The sequence below is a fragment of the Gambusia affinis genome, linkage group LG02 (assembly GCF_019740435.1).
Source record: "Gambusia affinis linkage group LG02, SWU_Gaff_1.0, whole genome shotgun sequence".
Lineage (NCBI taxonomy): Eukaryota > Metazoa > Chordata > Actinopteri > Cyprinodontiformes > Poeciliidae > Gambusia > Gambusia affinis.
Window position 1 is genome coordinate 31,806,090 of NC_057869.1, and position 27,298 is coordinate 31,833,387.

At 37.3% G+C, this 27,298-nt stretch overlaps 1 protein-coding gene across 1 annotated transcript in view; it reads left to right on the forward strand.

Annotated features, from left to right (window-relative positions):
- Window positions 1–27,298, forward strand: part of arnt2 (aryl-hydrocarbon receptor nuclear translocator 2) — a 63,772-nt gene that overhangs the window by 24,558 nt on the left and 11,916 nt on the right. Inside the window, exons 7-16 of the mRNA XM_044140080.1 lie at window positions 7,027–7,092; window positions 7,622–7,707; window positions 8,399–8,475; window positions 8,932–9,066; window positions 17,501–17,575; window positions 23,167–23,318; window positions 23,944–24,016; window positions 25,687–25,810; window positions 26,181–26,283; window positions 26,386–26,524. Of these exons, the coding sequence (XP_043996015.1) occupies window positions 7,027–7,092; window positions 7,622–7,707; window positions 8,399–8,475; window positions 8,932–9,066; window positions 17,501–17,575; window positions 23,167–23,318; window positions 23,944–24,016; window positions 25,687–25,810; window positions 26,181–26,283; window positions 26,386–26,524 (1,030 nt within the window). The remainder of the gene's footprint in view (window positions 1–7,026; window positions 7,093–7,621; window positions 7,708–8,398; window positions 8,476–8,931; window positions 9,067–17,500; window positions 17,576–23,166; window positions 23,319–23,943; window positions 24,017–25,686; window positions 25,811–26,180; window positions 26,284–26,385; window positions 26,525–27,298) is intronic.

Sequence of the window (27,298 nt, forward strand, 5' to 3'; positions counted from 1 at the left end):
CTCAGGTGCCTTTTGCATCATGGTGTTTCCCCTAACTGTACAGGGTAGGTGAGAGGTTGGGTGCAGCGCTGGACTCATTCTGCATGAGCCTATTTTCTTTACGATCTCTTAATGAAAGCCAGGATGAAAGGGGAAATGTGTGGAGAAGCTAACGGCAGAGTTCTGGTCAGTCCATCATTAATAGTGTTAATAAGAGAGAAGAAACACATGGACCCCCACGCAGCTGTTCAGTAGCACAATTTTGCTCATAATTTTATACTTTCAGGTAGAATTCCTATTTTTGAACCATTATTGGACCAAATAGACTTAGACATAATAATATACAAATAATAATATATTGCTAAATATATATAACAATACAGTCACTAAAACTGTCTGAGACTGTTTGAAAATGCTGATTGTATCGTTGAGCAGTGTCATGGTTAGTGAATAACATATGTATTATCAAACAGTTATGGTTTTCTCATTTTTAAATTTTGACCACAGAATCAAGCCAAATGACCTGGATCAAAATGTTTCTGGATGTTGTATCCAGTTCAGCCCAGACTGTTAGATTCTGAGTCATATAGAGAGCAAAGTAATTATCAAGGTATCTGCAGAAGTAGGTAGCTAAACATCATAGCAGATAACAGATGTAAAACCTTAGCAGTCTTTAAAGTGTAAGAAGTCGTAAATGAGGGTTTATTAAACATAAACATAAACTAGTCCACAGTCAAAGAGACCAGCAACATTTTCAGCCACAACTGACAAAAAAAGAAGATACAAAAAAAATCCGCAAATAACTTCCGCTGACATCCAGGAAACTCTGCACTCACTTCTACCACAGAGATGATCTTCAGAATCTCTTGAGCAAGGGCTTCCCACTCCAGATAACTTATAAGTATGATACGAATCTATTTATTTCCCTTTTGAACTAATGTGAAATTGAGGTGTTTTTTTTTCACCACCCAAGCAGTTTATATCTATTGTCATCAAATTACAGCACTCCGTACTCCTCCAGGTTGCACTTACACGTTTCTTGTTGTAAAATGGCAACAGGAAAAGATGGGAGAAAGCAGTGGTTTTTTTAACAATAATTGAATAAATTTTTTGAAAATTATATATTAAAAGATGGGAGAAAGCAGAGTTTTTTTTTAGCAATAATTGAATAAATCTTTTGAAAATTATATATTCTATTGAGTATTCATTACCAATTTAATGTACACATAATAGCAAGTCTTTGATCTTTTTGAATTCTGTATGCAAAAAATAATCAAAGTAAGAAAAAACTACAAAACTACTACTATAACTCATAAAAACTAAACCAAAATGAAAATATTTAATTAATAATAATCAGGGTTTCCCCCAGTGTATTATAAGCCTGGTAGTCGCCATGCCTTACTAACCCCCCCTTCAAGCATCCCTGTCAGGCCAAAAAAAATGTATTTATTTAATTTTAACACTTTATTTTTGAGGTATTGAGAAGATTACAAGAGCACAATCTCAGTCTGTGATCTGACACGAAATTCCTTGTATTTACAGTTCCATTTATAAAAACAAAACAAAAAGATGAAACAAGGCGGTATAATTTTGGAAAAACGTTACTTTTATGTATAGAACAATAAGTACATTTATATAGCAAATAGACACTCTGAAGAATGAACCCTCACTTTTTTTTAAATTCTCAACAATCTGGTATTCTTCCATATAGTGTTTTGTTGACATAAGACACACATTTGGACTACAGGATAGTAAACTTGTTCAGTTGAAAATGAATTAAAAATTTTATTTTTTCCATTTGATAGATTTCATTAGCACACTATCAATTCATCTGTTGTGGGAGGCTCAGGGAGGAACTAGTATCAGATGACAGTTGTTTTCCAGGATGTAATTAGTATTTGAAACAGATATTTTGCGTTGTCAGGTAGGGATTCTGTGTTACCTAGAGTAAAAGTAGCAAATTTAAAAGGTATTCTTATATTCAAGATATTTTCAATATTTTTGTGTATTTCTATCCAATAAAGTCTTTTAATTGTACAGTCCCATAATATGTGCCAGTGATTGGGTACTGTGTTTCCACATTGCCTCCAGCATTTAGTCTGCCCCCTGGTACAAGAAATGTTCTGTTTCTGTGTTTAAAAAAATTCTAAACAAGCATTTCCAGTTAAATTCTCTCAATGAGTCAAATTGGTACATCTCCAAACTGTCACGAAGTAAAACTGTTCCATTCTAATTCTGTGATTTCCATTTTACTTTTCTTTTCCCATTTTGTTTTCACATATAAAGTTGACTGTGTTTTTTTATTCATAAGTTCTTTGTATAACCGTGATATAATGCCTTTTTTGGATTTTGCTTGATATGCCGCTAGTATTTCTTTAAGTACTGATTCCTGCTTATCTGTATACCTAATAATTTCCCAATTAAGATAGTGGTGTACTTGTAGTTATCTAAAAAAATCCTGTCTTCCCAAGTTATAACTTGTTTTAAGTGTTTGAAAGGCTTTTATCTGTCCTTTATCCATTAATGAGAAATGTGTTGTGATGCCTTTAGATATTCAGCTACGGAATCCGGTATCTGCTTGGTTTGGTTTAAAATCAGAATCGTAAGCATACCGTCTTATAATTCTTAGCGTGTCATGTAGTTTAACATCTGGACAGATGTTAAATTCCTGTTTAACATCTGTCCAGATTTTTAATTGGGATTTTATCCAAGGATTTTCAGTTTTCAGTTTAATCTGTTCTAAATCTTTATTTCCCAAGATTGCCTGTAGGTGATCTGGAGTCTGGAGTAAGAGACAGTTCAATGTCCTTCCATTGGGCGTTATAATTTTTATTACAAAGGTTTATCAAGGGTTTAATTTGTGCAGAATAGAAGTAATTCTTTAAATGTGGTACATTCATGCCTCCCTTTTCTTTTGAGAGCTGTAGTGTTTTAAATCTTTTCTCTGCTTTTTTTACGAGCCATATAAATCTGGTGCATTGTGTCCCATTCTTTAAATTGCTTATTTGTAATTTCTACCGGTAGGGCTTGAAACAAGAAAATAAATCTTGGTAGTAGGTTCATTTTGACAGATTCAATTCTTTGGATTAAACTCATGAAGGTGGTAACAGTCCATTGTTGAAAATCCAATCTAATTTAGTGGTTGTATCTTTTGGGATCAGAACCCCAAGGTATTTCAATACATTTTGGTCCCATTTAAGTTTTAATTTGGCACACAAAGATTTTGGTGGATTATAAGTAAATGTCAATATCTGCATATTTTTTTTAGATTTAAATTTATATCCTGCAAATTCACCAAAGCTGCTCAAGTTCTGTAGGCAGTGATGTGTTTGGTTTGCTTATGTATATCAACACATCATCTGCATATAGCGCCACCTTGTGTCCAGAAATGTTTATGCCTTTGATATTGTCAGTTTGCCTTATTAGTTGGGCTAGTGTTTCTATGTAACGGGAAAATAGTAATGGAGAGAGTCCACATCCTTGTCTCGTTCACGCTCTAATTCAAAGGTATTTGACAGATGTCCATTGATTTTTATCCATGCATTTGGTTTTGTGTATAGTGACCTGATTACGTCAATAAATATTGACGGGAAAAGGTGCCAATCAATAAGTGGAAACCAAACTTTTCAAGTACTTTATATAGAAAGTCCCAGCTTACTGTATTGAAAGCTTTTTCAGCATAGAGGCTGATCAATGCAGCTGGTGTTTGGTATTTTTGAATGTGGTTCAAGATATGTAATATGCGACTTATATTATCATGAGTTTGTCTCTGTGGGATAAAACCGGTCTGATTGGTATGAATAAGTTCTGGGAGTATCTCCTGTATTCTCCTTGAGAGAATTGATGTGAATGGCTTATAATCAATAGTAAGTACAGAGATAGATCTGTAAGAACTGCAGCTCAGATGGTCCTTTCCTTCTTTTGGAATAACGGATATTGTAGCCAGTTTCCATGGTGGCATTTTACCCTCTTTCAGAGCCATGTTTAAAATTTTAAAGAGGAATGGTGATAACTCTAACTTAAATTTTTGTACCATTCGGACAGAAATCCATCTGGACCAGGATTTTGTTTGTTTTATTCTTTGTAATGGCGTAAGAAACCTTAAGCTCTGTGATATTAGCCATTAACCTTTGATTTTGATCATGCGACAATACAGGTAGGTTAAGTTGTTCCAGGAATTGCTTAATTTGCTGCCCATCTTTTAAGGTTGGTTGTGTGTATAATTGTTTATAGTAACTTTGGAAAGCTTGTTGGATTTCATTTTGTTTATGTACACACCTCTTAGAATTTGGGTCCCTTATTTTGTATATTATTGTCTGCTTGTTGTTTTGTAATTTTCTCCTTAAGAGTTTAGCAAATTTAGCTCCCGATTCATAATATTGTTGTTTAGTAAAAATCATCTTTTTTTGAATTTCTTGTAAATACATAGCATTAAGTTTATTTCTTATTATTTTAAGCTTTATACTATGTTCTGGTTTTAATTCTTTCTTATGTTTTGTCTCAATCTCTTATTTCATTGTTTAATTCTGATCATTTTAATTAGTTTGCTCTTTCTATTTTTGGACGCAAAAAGATATAATTTTGCCCCTCATAGCTGCTTTTAGTGTATCCCAAACTGTTTCTGGACTAAATAATGGTTTCTAAAAGAAACCATTATTGTTTTCTTTTAGAAATATATTTATGTCAGATTTGATTAGTTTTATAAACTGGAAGTCATTCAGTATGGAGTATATAATCTCCATTGTGTACTTTTAGGGTCCTCATCTTAAGTTAACAATAGGGGGGCATAATCAGAGAGGTCAATGTTGCCTATCTCACAGTTACAAATCGTATGACAATCTCTTTTAAAAGTAAAGAAATAATCTATTCTGGAATATACCGTATGTGCATCAGAGTAAAGAGTATAATCACGGCTTGTTGGATGTAAACTCCTTCAGATATCTATAACACCATATTATGACATGAGCATTTTAATCTTCTATTGTCAATCCAGTCAAGCCATGGATTGAGTCTTATATTCCAATCCCCTCCACAAATAAGTATAGGTGTTGATTTTCCCATTAAATCAAATTGTTTTTTATAAAATGAAAAGTCACTGCCAGCTGGAATGTATACTTTACATAATGTTACATTGACTCCATCTATGGACCTTACCAGAGGGGCCGCTTTTCATTGGCTGATGCACATTCTACGTGGTCACGTGGGTGGCCGTCTCACAAACACACGCTTCTCGTTAGCTAAGTACAGCATAATAGCAGTTCTGATACAACTTCTACAACTTGAAGCCTGTCTGCTGCACAGTCTTACGTTAGCTAAACAGATCAATATGCAATGTGTACTGTATCTGACACACACTAAAGATTTTATTTTAGCAGAAAAGGCTTTGGACTAAACTGTTACTCGTGTTAGCCACTCTAGCACCAAGTACAGCTAGTCAATCAACCATCGCTGTGTTCAGGGAAGCGCTGTTTAATAATCCAGAAATAAATATCAAGCCTGGAAACTTGATATCGTAACAGACTGAATGTTTTGTTTTTAACGTAATCTTTGCTCGTCTTGCGGGGGCGCAGGCGGTTGCCACGGTAACAGGTGTGCTTAAACCACAAAGAGAGAGAGAGTAAAAAGGTACGAGTGGTTTTGAGTTGATCACCTGTTCTGGTTATTTTACTTTTGTTTACCTTTGCTGTGGCGCATTACAGCCGCTGTAGTTTCTAAAGGTTGGACTAATTACGTCGTTCGTTTGTGACGGTCGCATCGTCATTCATAACAAACGTCAAATAGAAAAAATATATTTCATAAACTTTTAACAAACAAATGGCGTCTTTACCTTAACAGAGCTCTTTGGTTCCTCTTAACAGTCTGTAGCTTCTCATATTGAGGTCATCAAACCAAATTTCAGATCTACCATAACTGACTGACTGACACCTGCTGGCCTCAGGTTTGCAACCAGCTTGTGACTGAAAAACCAGTAACCTCCTCCCAGATGATGACATGAACTTGTTATTTCCTCTGTCTATTGTAGTAGCTGATATATTGTGAAAATCCGGTAGAAAAGATGCACTAAAGGAGTCATGTTTACATAGAAACAATGCTCTACGAGGCTTTGCTTGTGAGACTTGCGGTCACGTGGGTCGGTTGTGGGCGGAGCTTGGTAAGGTCCATTCTACCTGTTATCAACGACTATCTCCCTTCTTTGTCATTGGTTTCAGAAATAAGTTCAAATGGAACTCTCTGTGATATTAATGTGGCTACGACCCGTCTATGACTGGACTTATGAGTAATATATTTTAAAGAAGCCCATCGTTTTTAATTTTTTATGTTCCTTGGATGTAAGATGTGTCTGTTGCAGCATAGCTATCTGGATATTTTCCTTCTTCATTTTAGATATTATGTTATTTCTCTTCATGGGGTTAAGAACCCCATTTAAAAACTAGCAAACGTACTGTAAAAACTAATTAAAACTAGTGGAGTTAAACAAAAAGTGGATACAGTATTCTTGACCCACTTTAGGTGAATCTCAGTAATTTATTTAATTAATTAAATTTTATTCCTTGTTATTAATAAATAATTGTTTCATTGAATTGAACCAACATACATTTCACTCCTCCAAGAATATACTAGAACTGGAATCGGTCATCATCACCTTACCCTCAATGACCCAAGAATTCATTGGGTCTTGCTAAATACAGCAAGGCTTGTTTTAAGAACCAGTGAGTGTAGGTTTCTGTCTTAAGTAGTTTCTGTGAAATATGATTCAGAAAGAGTAAATATTGACGTTTTAATGCAATAATGGGCCCCATCCATGTGGCGGGACCTGAGATTAGATTGTTTCAAAGTCCAACAGTAGGGTCCTCAAATGTCTTCATGCTTTGTTCTGTTATGGAACAACTTTTGTTCATGAGGTAGGAGACATCTCTTTTGTTCCATTCACATCTTCTCACAGTTTTTACATGGTTTAACACAGGTTGTGGCATTTACAAACTGTTCTTAAATCTTCCAGTGTATGCCATGATGAGTTGAAATCTAATGTGTGCTTTTGTCATTTAGGTGTGGAAGTGCGCCACTGGATCACATCTCCCTAAATCGTCTCTCTAACATGAGGAAAAGATACAGGTAGAGTCCAAAAACATCTAGGATTCAGAATTTTAGTGGATTTTGGCTTCATCCTTTGTAAAATATGAATGTGTTGTGATAACTAACAGGGAAAGAAACTTAGCTTTCATAGTAAACTGCTTTTAGTAGCTCTGACATATGCAGGCTTTTTCTGCCTCACCTTTTATATTCAAAGTCCATGATAAAATGTTTTTCTGTCAATGCTGAGGCTGCATGTCTAATATTTAGATAATCTTCTAGCCATAAAAAAAAAAATTTGGGACGAAATGTTTAAGCCAGAAGTTGTACTCGATTTTCATCCAGCAGCCCACAGAAATGCGGTTTCATTGCACCTCAGTAGATGTGAGCTTGAAACTGAAATAAAAAATAAAAAAAACAACCACACAGAATGACTCTTCTGTCAGATACATGTGTTTTATGTGGACAAAGCCTGGATGCAAGAGAGTAGCAGTTATCCTGTTGTTTAGTCTATATCCATGTTTCACCCTAACCTGCAGCTGTGTTCTGTCCTTCCATGTTTGATTATCAGGAATGGCTTGGGACCATCCAAAGAAGGAGAGGCTCAATACTCTGTGGTGCATTGTACTGGGTACATCAAAGCCTGGCCCCCTGCAGGTAAACAGATGTTCTGCAGCTGCAGCTGGGTTTTCCCACACATCTCCAGCAATTTGACATAGTTTGACCTATGTTCAGATAAATGCTTCCATCTGGCTTTGTGAAATACTGTTATTTTGTCTAATCAATTTCTCAGCAAACATTTAGATTTCTGTTGTTTTGATGCCAACACAGAGGATTATTTCTGTGAAATTTCTAGGAAGCCCAGATCTCTCAGTGCTACTATCCAACCCTTATTTTGATAAAGGGTGTTTGAGTGGAATGAGAAGCCACTTCCACACAAACTCAATATCCGAAGACAGGAAAAGTAGTTAAAAGTATTAGCATTTGGTCCTGGTGGATTAGTACCTGGTTGTGAGTTGAGGTTCAGTGAATGAAAAGAGACAAAGCAGAGTGGGCTAATTATTTATAAAATGAGTTGGAAAATGTTGACAGGTATGATCTAAATGTTCTCCTGAATAGACTCTGCTCTGAGTAACAGAGAGCGATTCTTTCGTCTTCATGCTCACACTGGCTCTGAGGCTGTCTGTTACAGACAGCGTCAGAATCATCACTTCCAATTAGTTCCTCATAGAATATCACTAAAGCTCTGGCTTTTATTGCAAAATATAGTCCTTGCTCTTTTGCTCGTGCATTACTTCTAACTCTCATTGCACCTGTTATAACATCTTCCTTTCCCTAAATAACTCAGGCATGACCATACCAGAAGAGGATTCAGAGGCGAGTCAGACAGGAAAATACTGCCTGGTGGCCATTGGGAGACTGCAGGTGTGTTTCAGCTCAACCACTTTAACAGCAGACTCAACTCCCACACCATGATTGCACAGCAGCTTCCTCTTCAATCTGTCTCGAAGTCTGACTCTTTTCACACTGCTACATATGAGCCTTGCATTCCAGTGTCCCAGAAGAAATGATGCCATGAGAAAATGCCCTTCCTACACATTAACCACCATTGGCCCTTACTGGCCAATAAAACCAGCTCATTATTATCGGGTGTACAGAGACAGATGGTCTACTGATCCTTATTATGAAAATAATCACATAATGACACAATAACATTGTGGGTAAGTAGCATTGTCACACTGCAGTTTAACAGAACTGACAGCAGATAAATGAAAGCCAAAAACCAGCACTTCTAAATATTTCAACACCTTGGTTAATTGTGGCCTATTCTCCATTGCTGCGTGATGTGGTGACCTTTGCATCTGTATGCACCCTCTTCAGGTAACCAGCTCTCCAGTTTCCATGGATATGAATGGCCTGTCAGTTCCAACAGAGTTCCTCTCACGTCATAACTCGGATGGTGTCATCACGTTTGTTGATCCACGCTGCATTAACGTCATTGGTTATCAACCTCAGGTAAGCTCTTTAGAATTTTTCAACTTCCTTCTTGTAGAAGATGCTGTGTTGCTCCTTCAGATTTTCAGAAACTTTGTTAGAGAAAGCTGACTGGTACAGTAAAACCTGGTTATTTTCTTTGATAATTAAAAAAACAGCTAGCATACTGCTTTATGCATGTTTGTTTTCTAAAGTTTTAATGAATCATGAGGAATTATAGTGTTTATGGAGGCAAAATAGATATTGGTTTTTCAACCACTCCTTTGAGTGCTCCACAACTTGAGGTTTCCAGTGTACAGGTTAATTAGAATTAGCCATAAAATTAGAATGTCATGAAAAAGTTGATTTAAATCAGTAATTCCATTCAAAAAGTACAATTTTTATATTATATTCATTCATTACATACAGACTTATTTCAAATGTTTATTTCTTTTAGTGTTGATGATTATTATTACTGACAATTAATGAAAACTCCAAATTCAGTATCTCAGAAAATATTGTGAAAAGATTCAATATTGAAAACGCTGGTGCCAAAAACACTAATAATCTAATTAACTCAAAACACATGCAAGCGCTTTTAAATAGTCTCTCAGTCAAGACTATTTATCCACTGTCATCCACAATCATCGGGATGACTGTGTAGCCTACAGTTGTCCAAAAGATGGCCTTTGACATCTTGCATGAGAGGATAAAACACAAATGTCATTGCAAAAGATCCTGGCTGTTCGGAGCTCCATGTTCAAGCACATTCATAAAGAGGAGAATGGGAGGAAAAGATGTGGTAGGAAAAAAAGTGGACAAGCAATCAGAATAACCGCATCCTGGAGAGAATTGTGAAACAAAACCCACTGAATAATGTTGGGGAAATCCACAAAGAGTGGACTGCAGCTGCTGGAGACGGTGCTTCACGAATCACCACACAGATTTATGCAAGACATGGGTTTCAGCTGTTACATTCCTTTTGAATTTCTTTTGGAAATCAAGGTCCCAGAGTCTGGAGATAGAGAGGAGAAGCACAGAATACATGTTGCTTCAAGTTCAGTCAACAAACATTCCAAAGAGGCAGAGAAAGAGAAAAAATATCTAAAATTATAATTAGAATAACTGGATAAAAATATGTGGGCCTACAGATTTAATTTGCTTCTGTTTTAGGGAGCAAATTGATGGTAACCATTGAAGATAGGAAAGGTGTCCAAGTCTCCATAATTGTGCTGATAGAACCTTTAAGTGAAAATCTGAGTTTTTCCAGCTTCAGGTCGTAAAGAACTTCTCTAACCCAATGGTCATGAGACGGGTGGATGATTAGTTTCCTCTTAAATAGAATAAGCCTGTGAGCCAAAAGGATAGTGAAAGCTAGCGCTCGTTTCAGATAATGCAAAAGGCTCAGGTCTGGAGGGATGCCAAATATAGCTCACAATGGATTGGGGACAATTGTCTGATGATTTGCTTGACTAAGTATTTTAAAAATGTTACCCCAAAACCCACTTAGATTTGGGTAGGCCCAAAACATGTAGGTATGGTTAGCTGGCGACTGTCCACACATATTTCAAGCGTCACTGACTAATGAGTAATTTTTGCTAATTTTGTACTTGTGTAATACACTTTTTTTTTATATATACTTATTTTTTATTGAACATTTCTGAACACATACAATGGAGAGGCATCAATACATTCAACTTCATACACAATGTTGGACAACCGTGTCCATATTTAGCTGGATACAAGAATGGCATTCGGCCTGCGTCTTTAGTCGCTCCATTTTTCCCATTTAACAACAAACTTGTCCTCTTGCAGTCTTAGTCGATATGTAATTTTCTCGATTACGAAAATCTCTTCCAAAATGCTCAGCCACTGTTCCACTGCAGGAGGGTCTTGTCTATACCATAATTTTGTGATGGTTTTCCTTGATGCTGAAAGTAATATTTTTAACAGATATTCATCATCCTTTTGAATTACATCCTGTGTGAGGCATCCCAGGTAGAGTGTTTTACATGATCTGGGTATTCTGTATCCCAATATGTTTTTCAAGATAAGGCTAACATTATGCCAGTATGTGGTTAGCTTTTGACAAGACCAGAATATGTGTGTGTGGCTTACATCAGTCTGGCCACAGAGTCTCCAGCATGGCTGTGAACTAGATACCATCCCGGACTTGGTCTTTGGTGTTATAAAGAATCTAATCATGTTTTCCCAATTAAATTTCCTCCACATACGGGAGCAGGTGGCTGTACACTGCATTTTACAAATTTTAAACCATTCCTCCTCGCTTATGTGCTCCTTCAATTCGTCCTCCCATTTTTCTTTGATGTACATAGTAGATGTCTTCCTGCCTGCCATCAGTCCCTGGTATAGTGCTGAAATAACCCGCAATTTATTCCCCCTCATAGGGAAATGAAATATCTCTATTATTTCACTTACGTTGGTTTTTATCTCTTTCTCATAATAATCTTTTATTTGCAGATATCTATACTGGTCTTGATCCTCCAGTTCATATTTTCCCCTTAAGCTATTAAAGCTCAGCAGATTGCCCTTTTCAGTCAATTTACACATTGCTGCGGCACCTTTATCTGCCCATTGTTTGAAACCTGTATCATAAATACCTGGTTTAAACCTCGGGCCCCAGCAAACCAGCTCAAACTCTTTGTTTCTTTCTCTAAATTGTAATTATCAATCACTGTGTTCCATATTTCAATCATAGTTTTAGTCATTGAATCTAGCTTATTGCTTAGTTTGCCTAAGAGTATTTTATGTGCTATTAAATTTTTAACTTCTATTTCTTTTCTACTTATTTCCATATTTTTCCATTTTGAAACATAGTCATCATTGCACCAACATACCAGGGGTCTAATTTGTGCGGCCCAGAAATATTCTTTTAGGGCTGGTGTGTAATGCACTTTATAGAATATTTTTCACTGGATCAAGGCATGCTGGGCATTGAGTATATACAAATTGAGTATTTATGAACTAAATTCTTGACAGTCTCCCACTGTTCCTCCTCTGTTTCAGCAACCAGCTCCCACTCCCATGCTGTTTTAACAACAGCTGCAAACTTTGAGGCATTATTATTAATAGAATTATAGAAAAAATAAATAATTTTTTTTCCGTTGTGGGTTTAATTACAGGAGAGTATCCAAAAGTGTTTCAGGGGGTGAATTAGGCACGGAAACACCTTTTTAACATAATTGCTGGCCTGAAGGAACCAAAGAGATGGGAATTGGGCAATATGAATTTAGATGATAGTTCAGCACAGGATAAAATGACATTGTTACTATAAAGATCTTTTACTGTCTTGGTTCCTCTGCCATTGCGCAAGCTAAAGACTAAATCAGTGGCTGAAGGCATAAAGTTAGAATTTTTGGCTAAAGGAGTTTGTATTGAAGGCCCATGCAGGCCAAACTGTTTCCTGAATTGGCTCCAAATAGTTAATGTAGCCCTGACTATGGGACTGTCCTCTACCAGGGAAGAGGGGGGGGTGGGAGCTGAGAACAAAGCTCAGCAGAGAGGACAATGAATAATGGCAAGCTACCCTTTCAATCTGCACTCAGGCAGGTGAGGCATCAGCATCATTCCTCCAATTTAATAGTTTCTGTATATTAGCTGCCCAGTAGTACTACCTGAAGTTCAGAAGAGCCCTCATATGTTGAGGGCAGACCAGACTTTGCACTAATTTACAAAGTCTGGCAGGTTTTTTAAGCCATAAGAATTGAGATATCTCCTTGTCCAATTTATCAAAAAATGTTTATGTAATTAGTATAGGAACAGGTACAAAAATTTGGGGAAAATTACCATTTTAACCAGATTCACCTGTCCCACCAGAGATAATGGTAATAGGAACCACCGGTCAAACTCTTTCTCCGTGCTCTCTAATAATGGTAAAAAGTTTTTTGTCAGGTTTAACACCTATTAAAGACAAATCAAACAAACACAAGAAAGACAAGAGAGTTAGTTTCTTTTGTACTCGCGAGGAGAAACAGCCAGAGATATGTTTTCAGTTACAAATCTCTTCCGCTTCTGAAAACATATGTGTCCGTTCTCCCTTTTTATTGCTGTTAGGATCCCTGTCACAGAGAGCGTTGCAATTCTCAAGGGGTGGGGAAAACACTTCAATCACATGATTGCAACGCAAACGTTAGTCACTATTTAGACACATGTTATCTACACACTAGATTCTTCTGCTCCAAGCAAAACAGACCAAGTTGTACGTCTTCACGGTGACAGTCTAACAGGTCAGGAAGGCCTTGGTTTCTGCTGAGCGATAAACCTTGTTGGACCTGGTCGTCACTGCTTTTCTTCAGAGTGGCCTTCTTGAGGAAAGAAACAGAGCAATACAACAACCCAAACATTCTTTAGGCTAAGACAAAACAATAAAGGTATATAAGTCAAGAACATTATATAGGTAAAACTAAAGGCTACATGAAACAACAAATATTTGATGATAATATATACAATTTACCTAACATTCTTATTCATCATGTTAGACAGAAGAACAGATAAATATCCCTAAATAACAACACCCTGCTTCTGCCAATTTAAAAGGTGAAATTGAACCTGGGAGGTTCCCTGCCAGAGTTTAAAGGAAATAATTGGGTTTATAACCGGAGAGTTTGCTATATTGTTCTAGAAAGTTAAAGAGCACTGGAAGAGATGTAAGAGGAAGTAATCCGTTGGGTTACACCAAATTTTAGAATTATATAAAACCTTCCTCGGCATGCAACCAGATGGCTAGAGGCTCTATTGCGATTGCAAATAATAAGGGGGACAGAGGCCATCCCTGCTTCATACCCCTTCCAAGAGGAAAGGGTGAAGACACCGTGTCATTTGTTTTAATTGAGGCCACCGGTGATGAGTACAGCAGCTTAACCGAAAGGATGAAATCATTATTAAAGCCACATCTTTCTATTACTCCATATAAAACCCCTCATTCAACCCGGTCAAATGCCTTCTCTGTAAGCCTGTTGTGATAAACGATAAATCAATTAATCGTACAATAAATTAAAACTATCGAAGTCATTTTAATTATTGGCCTTATCGTCTCTTCCAGCGTTTTTCTCTTTCTGTTGATGACGCTAAATGAAAAAAGGCTCAACTCCGTTGTTCTTCACTGACACTCCCTTCCTTATTTCCTTAGTGTAATCCCCAGCCCACACTACACATCTTAGAGCTGTCGGCCGATTGTCGGCCCATTTTCAAAACCTGAGAGATCACACATTAGCCGACAGAAATCCTAGGTATAACGGTTCGATCGGGTTCGATCGTACCTTGTGATGTCCAACAATGGACACATAATAATGACTACAAGTAAAGTTAACTCATTTTAAAACCAGGCATTAATCAGTGCTTTACGACAATCTACCTGCAATTCATGTGGCTCTAGTGCAGTGTTTCTCAATTCCGGTCCTCACGCCCCCCTACCCTGCATCTTTTAGGTTTTTCCCTTCTGCCACACACCTGGAGTGAATATGTGGGTGATTAACAGGCTTCTGCTGCACTTGATGGTCATGCAGTCATTTGAATCAGCTGTTCTGGAGTAGAGGTACATCTAAAACATGCAGAGCAGGGGGGCCTGAGGACTGGAATTGAGAAGTACTGCTCTAGTGTCTGCGTAACGTCCTGACTGAATGAAAATCATTATAACCTATTTATGTCACATTAACAAAGAACAGCTGAAAAGTTACCGGGTTCATCAACTGCGTAGCAATTTTGCTCCAACTTCTCCCCTTTCTATATTCTTTGCACGAAATGTTTTAGAAACATTAATGTTTCCACATATCATCTCCATTGTCCGTTTGGGTTGCGTGTCAATTGTTTGGGATTCCCCTCTGTAATTTTCCCTCAGAAAGTATGGAGGCTGCATTAACGCTCCCAGTCAGGGAAAACCCCTGATTTAGATCAGAGCGGCCACAACGATCTACCATAACACACCACACATTACAGGATGATCACAAGCAACAATCTTAGAATGGCCAATGTTCTAAGATTGTCATAAAGGGAAAATGTAGGTGTGAACTATTGCATCAGGTAGTCGATGTGCCCATTTTCTCTATTTAAATCTAATGATTACTGAAGGGCAATATCGTATACAGACTTCATAATCTGCACTCTTTTGGTTGAATGCAGTATTTATTTCCACTTTGGTATTTTTATTCAAGTGCATTTTTTTTTTTTATGGAGACTGAGAATCAATTTTATTTTTATTTTTGGTTGTTTTGTTTATTTTGTTTCTCAGTTCCAGTGTTGGGTGTTCTTTTGAAAATAAAATGTATCTATCTTTGGCAGGAAATCATATGCATTATTATGTCATTTCCATTAAATCAGTGTACAAAGGTCTTCAAACAATACTATCGTCTATTGCAATAGTTTTTGAGACAATTAATTCTCAGCAAAATTTGCTATCGTGACAGGCCTACTTCTCTGCGTTAAGAAATACAATTATTTCAGGTTATAAGGTCCCTGGCCTATGAATAATATTGAGAAGACATCTGGTGTTATGGAATGACTGCCACCCAATTATAAAGTCTGTCTGATCTAATGAAATAATGAGGGGAAGTACTTGCTGGAGACGGATTACAAAAATTTTAGATAAAATTTTAAAATCTACATTAAGGAAGGAAATAGGTCTTTACCTACTACACAATGAGGGATCTTTGTCGTTCTTAAGAATCAGGGATATTGTAGCCTCTGATAGGCAGACACCTGTTTAAGAAGAGCATTACACACATCTATCAAGACTGGCACCAGAAGCTCCACATTGGCCTTATAATATTCCGAAGAGAAACCGTCAGGTCCAGGGGATTTGTCTGAATTTATGGTCTTGGTAGTTTCCTGCATCTCCATTATAATGATAGGACCAACCTAGACCTCTTATCAATTCATTATCTATCTGTGGAAAGCTGATATCATTAAGTAAATCATGTGAGAATGATCGTAGTTAGGGAGGCATACAATTCTGAATAGAACGATGCAAATCTATCATTTATCTTGCTGGGAACAGAGAGAATCTCCCCTGTAGCTGATCTGATGAATGGGATCAGTTTGGAGCTTGCACCTGGAAAGCTTAAAGCTTCCCCGCTTTGTTTCTAGATTCAAAAAAGCGCTGCCTTATCTGTGTTAGTTGAAGTAGAGCAGTCATAGAGGTAGTCAAATTGAAATTGGTTTGGAGTTTAACACAGTTATTATAAAGGCCAGGATCCTGGTTGGCTGCATAGTTAGAATCCACTTCTAACTCTTGCAATCTGTCCTTGTCAAATTAGAAATAATTTCAATTTAATTGCAAGGTTTTATAAGATAGGGTAATGTAGTCTTTGCATTTTCCAGTATTGTAGTGGACTCTGTGATCTTAGTGTGTTCACCTCGGAGATGCATCTTTGTACCTCGATACTGGCATCGGTGATGACATTTGAATTGGCTTTGCTCTCTTCGACTTCCATGTCACAGGTTGTCATCAGAGAAAAAAATAAAATAAATCTGTGTCATTGATTTATTGCAATTACATGGAGCGATTTGCAAAAATGTTAAAATGCAATTAAATATAAGTAACAATCTTAGCAAACCTGAACTGGGAGCAGATGGTTGAGTTGAAGATCCAGTTCAATCTCCTGCTTTCTGTAAACACCAAGGTTTATCACAGAGCTTTAACCGGTCATCCCCCTCAGTAAGACAAAACCTGGGAGCAAATCCTACGTTTCACCTACAATATAAATAAAAGTTAACCCCTGTAGGATACTAATTCAAGTATCCTATAGAAAGGAATTTGAATAAGCCAAAAGAAAAATTTTAAAAAGTGGAAATAAGAATAGAATAATAATTTACCTTATTATTGACGATAAGATCAAGATGATCCCACAGGAGGAAAACTTTCTCTTCCTCGGTTGATCCATACCCGTATTCAAATACGATCCAAAAACCAACGCAAAGCAAAGAACACAAAGTATCTCCATTCAACAAAACCCACAAATGTGTCAACACATTTTCTCCCTCATAAATACAATTTGGTGCCTTTGTGACCAAACAGGAACATAGGAACTGTATTGGTCATGGTTTTCCTTAAAGTGATAAGTGCACCAACACAGGGTTTCATCTTGTTTGTTTGGTGCTTGAGGTTTCAGTGTCGTCTGGCCCGTCCCTAGTTATCAGTTCTAATCATCAACATTAAAATAAATAAACATTTGAAATATATGAGTCTGTGTGTAATGAATGAATATAATATCCAAGTTTCACTTTTTGATTGAAATTACTGACATAAATCAACATTTTTTCTGATATTCTAATTTTATGACCAGAACATGTACATGTAGTCATTCAACCATTTATGCACACACTGATTGTGAGCAAATGGATTGTACAGACCCAGAAGATTAAAAAAAGATAATAATAATAAAAACAAAACAGACGGAGAATTTGTTCAATCTCTTTTGGTATGATAAATCTTAGTTAATCTCTTGTCCTAAATCTTTAGGACCTGCTAGGAAAGGACATTCTGGAGTTTTGCCATCCTGAGGACCAGAGTCACTTGAGAGAAAGTTTCCAGCAGGTAGGTTTGAGGCGTGGCCAGTCTTTACACCTGGCAAGTTTTTTTTTTCTCCAGCTACTCCTGTAACTATGGAAGAGGATGGATGGATTGATGGATGGATTGATGGATGGAATTCTCTCTGCTCGGATCAAACCTCTGTTTGCAAATCTCTTTGCTCGCTTGCGAATTCTTTTCTGCTCTCTCTCAAAACAAAGATGTACCATCGCCTGGCATTGTTTCAGCCAATAGAATGAAAAGCTCTGTCCAAAGGCCGGATTTGAAGCCCACTTACATCATAGTGTGGCGACAAGGCCTGTCCGAATTTGAAGTCTCCTAGCTGTGCAAGTCTCAAATATCTGCTCTATTCATCAATACATCACCTAATTGCTAATTTTCTGAGATGTCTGCCTTAACAGCCAGCTCCCTGACCAGCTGTCAGCTAGCCGGGCGCACCAGGAGAGAACACCTCACTTCTGGCACATTGTTTTAAAAAGTCCCACTAGTTTTTCCCAATGAGTGAAAGTCAAATACTGATATTATTCAGTCAGGTAATAGTTGAAAAATACTTGATTTACTAAATTATGAAGAGATATACCTTTCTCATATTACTATTTCTGTAGGTTTCATTGCTATTGTAGAATATGTATTTAACACAGTGTGGTTCCACATTTTTAGATCAACTAAAGTAGCGTTTACAAGTAATAGAACATATTTGAACTTAGTAGTGAACAAGCTTCCAAGCAATGAAGTAAGCGTCCATACAACCTTAAAACCGGTCTCCATGGAGATGAAGGCGAGGTGACAAAAGCCCTCTGTCTGTGTCTGAACACTCTGTGTAATAGCAATTTTTTGTCAGCAATTGCTGGGTTACAGACACGTGTCCCGGATGATACACGGAATACAAATAGGGCTCCGGAAGTGAATTTCTCAGGTTCAAAACAGAGCAAAATGTACAACAACGAGTATGCTGAAGCCTTAAATGGGCTGGCACAGATGAGGTATATCAAAAAAATACATGTATATTTAGGATATGATCCCTATAGGATCGGACTTATATAATCCTGAGGATTTACCCGGTGTCGAGGCAATTGACAATGACATAACTAACTATCTGATGCTGTGCATCTCATATTATACAATGAGCCAGATGAAAGCTTTCAAAGGCCTACAACTATTTAGGATCAAAAGGCGCATTAAATGGCTGTAGACTTGTTTCTGCTGGGTGAGTAGTGAGTTGTGCTATTTTAAGTAATTAATCTATGATAACAATGTTATTGCAAACAACAAGCTAACCCATGTTATTTCTATGTGCTTGGATCTACTTGTAAATAATGTATTTAGCTTCTGTAAACCCAACTAAATGCTGAACTTCATATTGCATTTCTACAATGCAGGTCAACCATTCGCAGTGATCTACAGAAACATGGATGGTGGCCAGAGAGAATAGGAAAATAGTTCCAGCCCAGGTTAACAGTAGGGGCCCAGTCTTGGGCCTCTACATCACTTGCTGCACTTGAACAACCTTAAAAATATTAAAATAAGATGTAAAATACCAATGTTAGCACTAATCCAGCTGATAACACTAGCAGTCAAACCTTTTCTGGAAACAACCAAGCTAGGGCGTAAAAATAATACATGTTACCTTATATGTGAATGCTTGTCTTTCTAAGTAACTGTCCAATAAAATATCTGTACAATTTAAACGATGCTATCGTTACCTGTCAGAAAGTGGACACTGCAAATTCTGGCTTTGTTAGTTCCTCCGCCTCCTGTTTTTAGCCATAGATTACTTTTTACTTCTTAATTCGGTAAGGTTTTTTAAAAATTGACTCCCTTGTGACCAGCTACTTTCGAAGCATGAAAATAACGTTTATCTTTTCTCTATTAGAACACTTGGAACAACCATACACAACACAGACTTTAGGCATTTTGAAACTGGACCAACAGAAGTAAATAGACTGCATTTATTTTCTGACTCCCATTTGCATTGCATGACGTCAGCACTGTGTCATCTGCAACCCAGCAATAGACTGCTCCCCTGCTTGCCTTCTCAAAAACAAGTGTATATGAAATAAAATAAAACAAATAAGTCATCTTACCTTCTCACATGGCAAGGAAAGTCCCTTTTATCTTTAGGATTGTAATATGTATTACTATTTTAACCTTCTTTCAAGCCATTTTATCACTAAGGTCATATTTTGAGTTCACATTTATCTGTTCATTTAAAATCATTGATTATCACCTTGTAGAAGCGCCCGGACATTCGTTGCACTCTGCATCACTGCTTTTCCGGTTACCGTGGTCCAGGGTTTGCCCAACAGTGCCCAACCAAATACCAACCAGTGAGCGACACAAAGTACAGAATGGATAAAAGCTAAACTTGCACTACAATCTTTGTATTACTGTCTACAACTGTAATATGTCAGTTGTAGACAGACTTATTACACAGACCATTTTCTGAATGGTCTGTGTAATAATTACTCTATATAAAGTTTATCTGAGAGCTGAGTTACTGAAATATATTAACTTTTCATTAACACTCAGGTGCCCAAACGTCTTGAGACCAAGATCTACTTTTTTTTTAAAGATGCAGAGATTACGTTAAAAACATAACATTCAGTCCATTACAAAATTAGGCCTTCAGGCTTGATATTTATTTTGTGGTTTTTAAGAAGCGCTCCCCTGAACACAGCGGTGGTTGATTAGCCAATTTAAACTCGGTCAGTCGGTCTTTGAGTCCCTTTTTATTTTGGTAATGGAACTGAAACGCACAGAATGGCGCAAGACGTAGTTGAAATAATAATTACTGAGATTATTAATTTTGTTGGGTCATTAATTTGAACACGTTTTGTTGAGTTTTTTCCTTAATAAAGTATTTTGGATCTTAGTGATCAGAGGACGTGTTGGTCTCAGCATCCTGGCGCATTCAGTTTGTCACCTACAGCTGAGATCAACTAAAATCCTTCCGCAATCTTAATTGAGCACCCCTATTGATTAAATATGACTGTAGTTGAAAAACAAACATCAGCTCCAGCAGTATGGAAAGTTCAGAAATGATTCGGAATGAGAAAAAAGCAATATATGACTATATATATATACCAGGGGTGTCAAACTGCAGTCCTCGAGGGCCGCTGTCCTGCAACTTTTAGATGTGCCTCCGCTGCACCACACCTGAATAGAATAATTAGGTCATTAGCAAGGCTTTGGAGAACTGATCTACACAAGGAGGAGGTAATTAAGCCATTTCATTCCAGTGTTTTGTACCTGTGGCACATCTAAAAACTGCAGGACAGCGGCCCTTGAGGACTGGAGCTTGACATCCCTGATATATACAGTCATGTTATAAATTCCCTATTGCTAGTAGATCAGTGGTCACCAACCTTTTTGAGACTGGGAGTTACTGGGAGTTACACAAAGGGCTACTTGTTTGATACAGGCATACATTTTCTTGGCTCAGCCTTAATAACAAGACTATATATACATATATATATATATGATTTCATGCTGCCTGATCATATTGATGTTAGGGACTACTGAAAATAGTTATCAGTAATAATTTACCATGGCAGCTATGGTTAATTGCTATTATGTGATCAGAAATTCTTATTTCAGAGTTTTAAGTTTGTTTCCCTTTTGGAGTTTTTTTGTGTGATTCTAAATTGCTCACATTGGAAGAACCTTTGAATTCGGATGGGCTTTGTCGTCATGCTAAGTATTTTGCTATATTACAGTTTAAGTGACACAACATGATTTTTGTGCAATTCGTTTATTTCGAAAAAGTATCTTACTTTTGATAAAGTGAAAGAATTACATATAAATAATTGTCTTTGCCACCAATTGTGAATGTTATAACATATAATTTCATAATAATATATATAATATTGTCTTATTTCTAAGGCAGCGCTCTTGTGTCACATACAGTAATATAAATCAATGTTAGGGATTAATTAAAATGTAATAATACTTACAAAACCTTGGTTAGGCTTCATAACGGGGGGCTGAATCCCGTTATTAACATTTTCATTCTATTGGCTGGAATTTTGCCAGGCGATGGTAATTTTTTGTTTCAAGAGAGAGCAGAAAAGAATTCGCAAGCCTGTAGAGAGGTTTGCGAACGGAGCGTTAATCGGTACAGAGAGAAGTTTTGCTCACAAGGAGAAAATCTGAGTGCGAGTAGAAAGGTTTGAGAAAGCACAGGGAATATTTGGAAGAGAGCTGAGGTTTTCAGTGCAAGCATTACAAGGTTTGAGAAGATGAAATCCTGATTTCATATCTTTGAAATCAAAATATGTGTTCTCGACTTATGGCAATGAAATTCTCCCATACTCTTTCCAATTAACTTGTGCCAAATGTTCCAAACAAGTAAATTTTGAACATTCCACAACTTTTCCAGTTTTTTGTTACCCCCGTTTCAACTTGTTTGGATGGTGTTTTAGTAATCAAAATCCAAATAAGTGAATATTTGCAAAAAACATGATAAAGTTTATCTGTTTGAATGTTAAATATCCTTTGTAGTATTAAATTGTATTCAATTGAAAAAAGATTGAAAGAGATTGCCAAGTCATCATGTTACATTTTCATGTATGTTTTACACAATGCGACAACTTCATTGGAATTGAGTTTGTATTTTGGGAAAGTCTGGATGAAGTGGAACGACATGTTCCAATTAATGAACAGCAGTTTGGTTTAAATTTTTTCCACTACATGACAATAAAAAAATATTTCTATTTATTCCAATCTAGCCTAGTTATACCTAGATAGTACACCAATGGTCCAATTCTTGTTCTTACAGTTCATGTAAAGATGTATAGAGGTCAAAATGAGCTGCATTTTGTGAACCTTGATAAAGCATATAAGCCTACAGAGGAAGTGTGTTAACTGAATGAGAAAGTCAGAGGTGACGAAAAAATATGTGAGGATAGTAAAGGATGTATACAAGGATAGTAGGGCTGAAACAATTGAGATTAAAGGTAAGGAATTTCTTACTGAAGTAATCGTCCATTAATTTAGTAATCAAATAATTAACTGGAGTATGCGGACTCAAAAACGGCATTTTGCTGATGGAACATATTCAGAGCAGTTATTAAGCTAAAACCTTAAAAAAATATATACATTTTGCATTTAAGGTGAAAAATCTTTGTAAATATGTTCTACCTAAAACGTCTCTAGTGGCAGTCTTAGCTTTACTGGGTTCAAATTATGCAAAGAAAACTTACATTAAGCACCTTTTGCTATCTAATTATTAACATGCTAGAAAAAAATAATGGTCAGATCAGTGTGCATTTTATTAATAGTCAAATTAAAAAATAATTAATATTTTGTGAACCTATTAATTAGGTTCACAAATTATTAATTTGTGAACCTAAATTAATAATTCATAATTATTGAGATAATTATGTTATCTCAATAACATAATTATTGAGATAATTATGTTATTATTATCTCAATAATAACATAATGAGATGTTATTATTCCTGGTTTGTGATGCCAAAAACAGTGAGTTACTAGTAACAGTCATCAAAAGACTTGGATCAAAGATTGTGTCAAATGATATGTTTCTTTAGTCAGTAAATTAAACAATACTGTACTTAAGTGTGTTTGCTCCTCTGTAGGTAGTGAAACTGAAGGGACAAGTGCTGTCTGTTATGTATCGTTTCCGATTGAAAAACAGAGAGTGGATGCTGATCAGAACCAGTAGTTTCACCTTCCAGAACCCATACTCTGACGAGATAGAGTACATAATCTGCACCAATACCAACGTCAAGTAAGTTATTTTACATTCTGTTTATACACTCTACTAAAAGTCTGGATCTCCTATTTCTGAAATCACTAGATGAGAACTTTATCGAAGAAAAATCAAATCTCTCATCAGGATCGGTGGCAGCTTAGGCAAGCCCCTCTTTCCCAACCCTCTGTCCTTATGTTTCATTTTGTGAAGTTGCTACTAATATAAGGTTTGTTTTAGATTACTACATAGTGACCTAAAGAAAAGGCCTTCTTCAGGTCAGACTATGACATAATTTTTTCCAGATACAATAATATGTATTTGTGTATTCTGTGAAAATGTTCACTATCTGCTCTTAAAGATGTTTCACTGGTTCTAACAAAGTCTTTTGTTAAATGAAGTGCCTTGAAAGTTAGCCAGGGGTGTCTAGCTGATGTCTACTCATGCAGTTGGGATGAACAATAATTTATTTCCTGAAGAGATTCAGTCTTGGCGTCACTCATTTGAATCATGCATGAAGGAGTTATATGTTACTTTATTGAGGTATGACCTGTAATGCATTACAGCAACACATACAACATCATAAACCAATGGTTTATAAGCATTGTTTCAGGTATGTTTCAGATGTTTGGGATGTTGAATGTCTGTCTCCTGGCTTTTTCAGGCAACTGCAACAGCAACAGGCAGAGTTAGAGGTTCATCAGAGAGATGGAATCACAGCTTATGATCTATCCCAGGTAATCCTCTTTTATAAAACTAACTTGAGTATAATGCAGTGTTGCTGATTTCCTGAACATCTACATGAACAGGTAGCTTTAAACTAATTCAGAAGTGACATAGTAAATGTTATAAATTTGTACTAGAAAATGGCTCTAAAAAGGTGGGACAGTACTTTCAGGATTTACCCTGAACTAAGGCTTAAGTTTCTAAATGAGAAGGTCCAAACTGGTTGATAATTCCCAGCGTAGTATTTCAGTTGTGAGGTGGTTAGTAACTGTTGTAGCATCAACTCTCAAACCCGCTTATGGATACCTGCCTTCAAGCTGAAGATGTTCTACTGGGTCTTTTTGGCCTGTGGGTCTACTTAGGGGTTCTGGAGAGGAGGGTCTTCTGGAAAGTCAAGAAGGAATGGTGTGTTTTTAGTCCTGCCCATGGAATACTGGACCTACTCTACACATTCAGAAGGATGTGGGGGATACTTCCAGAATGTGGGATAATAGACCCATATCAAGGGGTCGGGTATTGATATGGGTAAGTCCCTGTAGGACCAGTGTCAGAGCCGGGCCTACATTGAGAGCAGTAAGTTGGACACAATCCAGTGAGAGGTGGACTCAGTCAAGGTTACCTATTGACACCATTCTGTATATACCAGGGGTCTCAAACTCCAGTCCTCAAGGGCCGCAGTCCTGCAGTTTTTAGAAGTGCCACAGGTACAAAACACTGGAATGAAATGGCTTAATTACCTCCACCTTGTGTAGATCAGTTCGCCAGAGCCTTAATTATTTTATTCAGGTGTGGTGCAGCAGAGGCACATCTAAAAGTTGCAGGACTGCGGCCCTCGAGGACTGGAGTTTGAGACCCCTGGTATATACTCATTATTGTCAGGGTCAGGAAAGAGCTTCTCCCCCAAGTGCAGTTTAAGTATGTTAAAGTCTTGTTAACAAATCAGGGAAAAATGCAGTGGGTCAATGTGGTACTGAGTCTGCAGTGATGCAAGTCTGTCGATCTGTTGTGATGAAGAGAGAGCTGAGCTCGGTTATCCAGAAGAGGACTCAGAGTAGAGCTGCTGCTTCTCCACATCAAGAGGAGCCAGTGACTTGTGCATCTGGTTAGGATGCCTTGTGGATGCCTGGATACATTCCACTGGGAGGAGACCCAACGGAATGTATCGGGAATGTTTCTCAGCTGACCAGGGAGAGGGAGTCTAGCCTCCCTGCTTAGGCAAATGATGAATTGGTGTTTGTTTGCTTATTGTTACATACTTTGGGCTTCCAGCCCAAAGAATTTGTTCTAATTCAACAAATTAGAATATTCTGAAGAAAACAGCACCAATGTTATAGGGCATGAATGTTGTAAATTGAGTGTGACACACTAATCATCTACTAAACTCAAAGCACCACCAGGTGTCTTTAAATTGCTTCAGTTTTTTCAGTTGTCTCAGTTCGGTTCAATGTGGGGAAGACTTGAACTTTTGTGGCTTCCTCCATAGGATGAATAAGCCACTAAGGAGGCTGGCTGTTCACAGAACAGAAGAACACCTCCAACCTTGTTCTATAAATGTTCTCCATTTAGCGAATGAAGAATATTTCCTACCTGTAGTAGATGTCCTACATGCACATAACTCCATGTAACCATGTATTTATGTTATTTTTAATTAAATTGACATAACATGCAACTGTTCCTTCAGGTGCCTGTGGCAGGAGTCAGCAGTGGAGTCCACGATACAGGGAAGACCATTGATAAGACAGAGACTCTCTTCTCTCAGGAGAGAGACCCACGCTTTGCTGAAATGTACACCAGCATATCTGGCTGTATGTCTGCAACACACACACACACGCACACACACGCACATACACACAGACACACACAGTTGTGTTTTTGAGACTTGTGGGGTCTTTACATTGACTTCATTTCATTTTCTACAGCCTAACCCTTATCCTAACCTTAACCATCACATACGTAACATGTAACCCAAAAACAGCATTTTCTTGATCCCCATGAACGTTCATGGGGATCAAGAAAAAGTCCTCACAAGAAGGAAGACAAGGGGGACCCACAACCCCACATTGTAGACAGGAATAGGTCCACACCAGGATATAAAAACCTGGTTCACACACATACACACATGTGCATTTACATAGACTGCTTTGATGTGTAACTGGGGCTTTTTTTTATCCAAAGCGGGAGACAAGAAGATGATGGTTCCCTCTTCTACAGCTGGAGGACAGCCTCTCTACACCCAGAGCTCTCCCTTCCAGCAGGGCCACTCTGCCAAAAGCTTCAGGTACGCTACAGTTACTGGATTTGTTCTATTCTGGCAGCTTACATCTGTAAAGTAAAAGCTTTGTATTTGACTTTTTGTCTGTTTTTGTGTTTTTATTCACAGCTCTTCAGTGATCCATGTTCCTGGTGTAAATGACATCCAGTCCTCTGGGTCGTCCAATCAGAATCTAGCTCAGATTTCTAGACAACTTAATACAGGCCAGGTAGCTTGGTCAGGCAACCGACCCCCATTCGCTGGGCAGGTAATGCACATGGAATGAAAGCAGTGGGCATTTGAAAAAGAAAACACACAAAAAAAAACACAGCTTCGAACTTCCTCATGGCTGAGGTGACATTGCATCAGCTGTGTGATCGTAGTCAAATTAACTAATCCAAATCGGTTGTAATGCTTTATACCATTACAACAGATTTGGCTTCATCTTTGAAGTCAAAGCCTGGATCAAGTCAATGACTTTCTTCTTCAACTCATCTAAAGACATAAAGTGTTTTGGATAGAATTTCAGACCTCTGATCAATTTAATGATACAAAAACATCCCAGAAAGCCACAGACTCAACAATAATTTAGAAAATTATTCAACACAACTAAAAACTTGTAGCAAAAAACTTAAGAAAGCACTGTGAGTTTACATATCTCCCACATATTATTAGGATTATCAGCATTTGTTCTACTGTCATGTGAAATAATTTAGTCCTATGAAAGTCTTTGTGTTTTTCATTACCGTAATCATTGGTAAGATGACTGAACAATAAAAACTATCACAGTAACACTGCACAAATACATACTGGAGATTTTTGGTAAAAAGTCTTCTCCAGACAAAGCTGATCTTCATCAAATGCCCAGTATTAAACCGTATTTGTTTCAGAAAGAATTGCCCCTCTTCCACTGACTTTTAATGGTCCCAGCTCCACTCTACTATACTTGCCTTGTGAGTGTTTCCACCAGTATTTTTCGAGGCCAGTTCCTGCTTTTTAGGTCCCTGCTTTTGGAGTAGGGCCAGACGGGCCAGCCCTACCT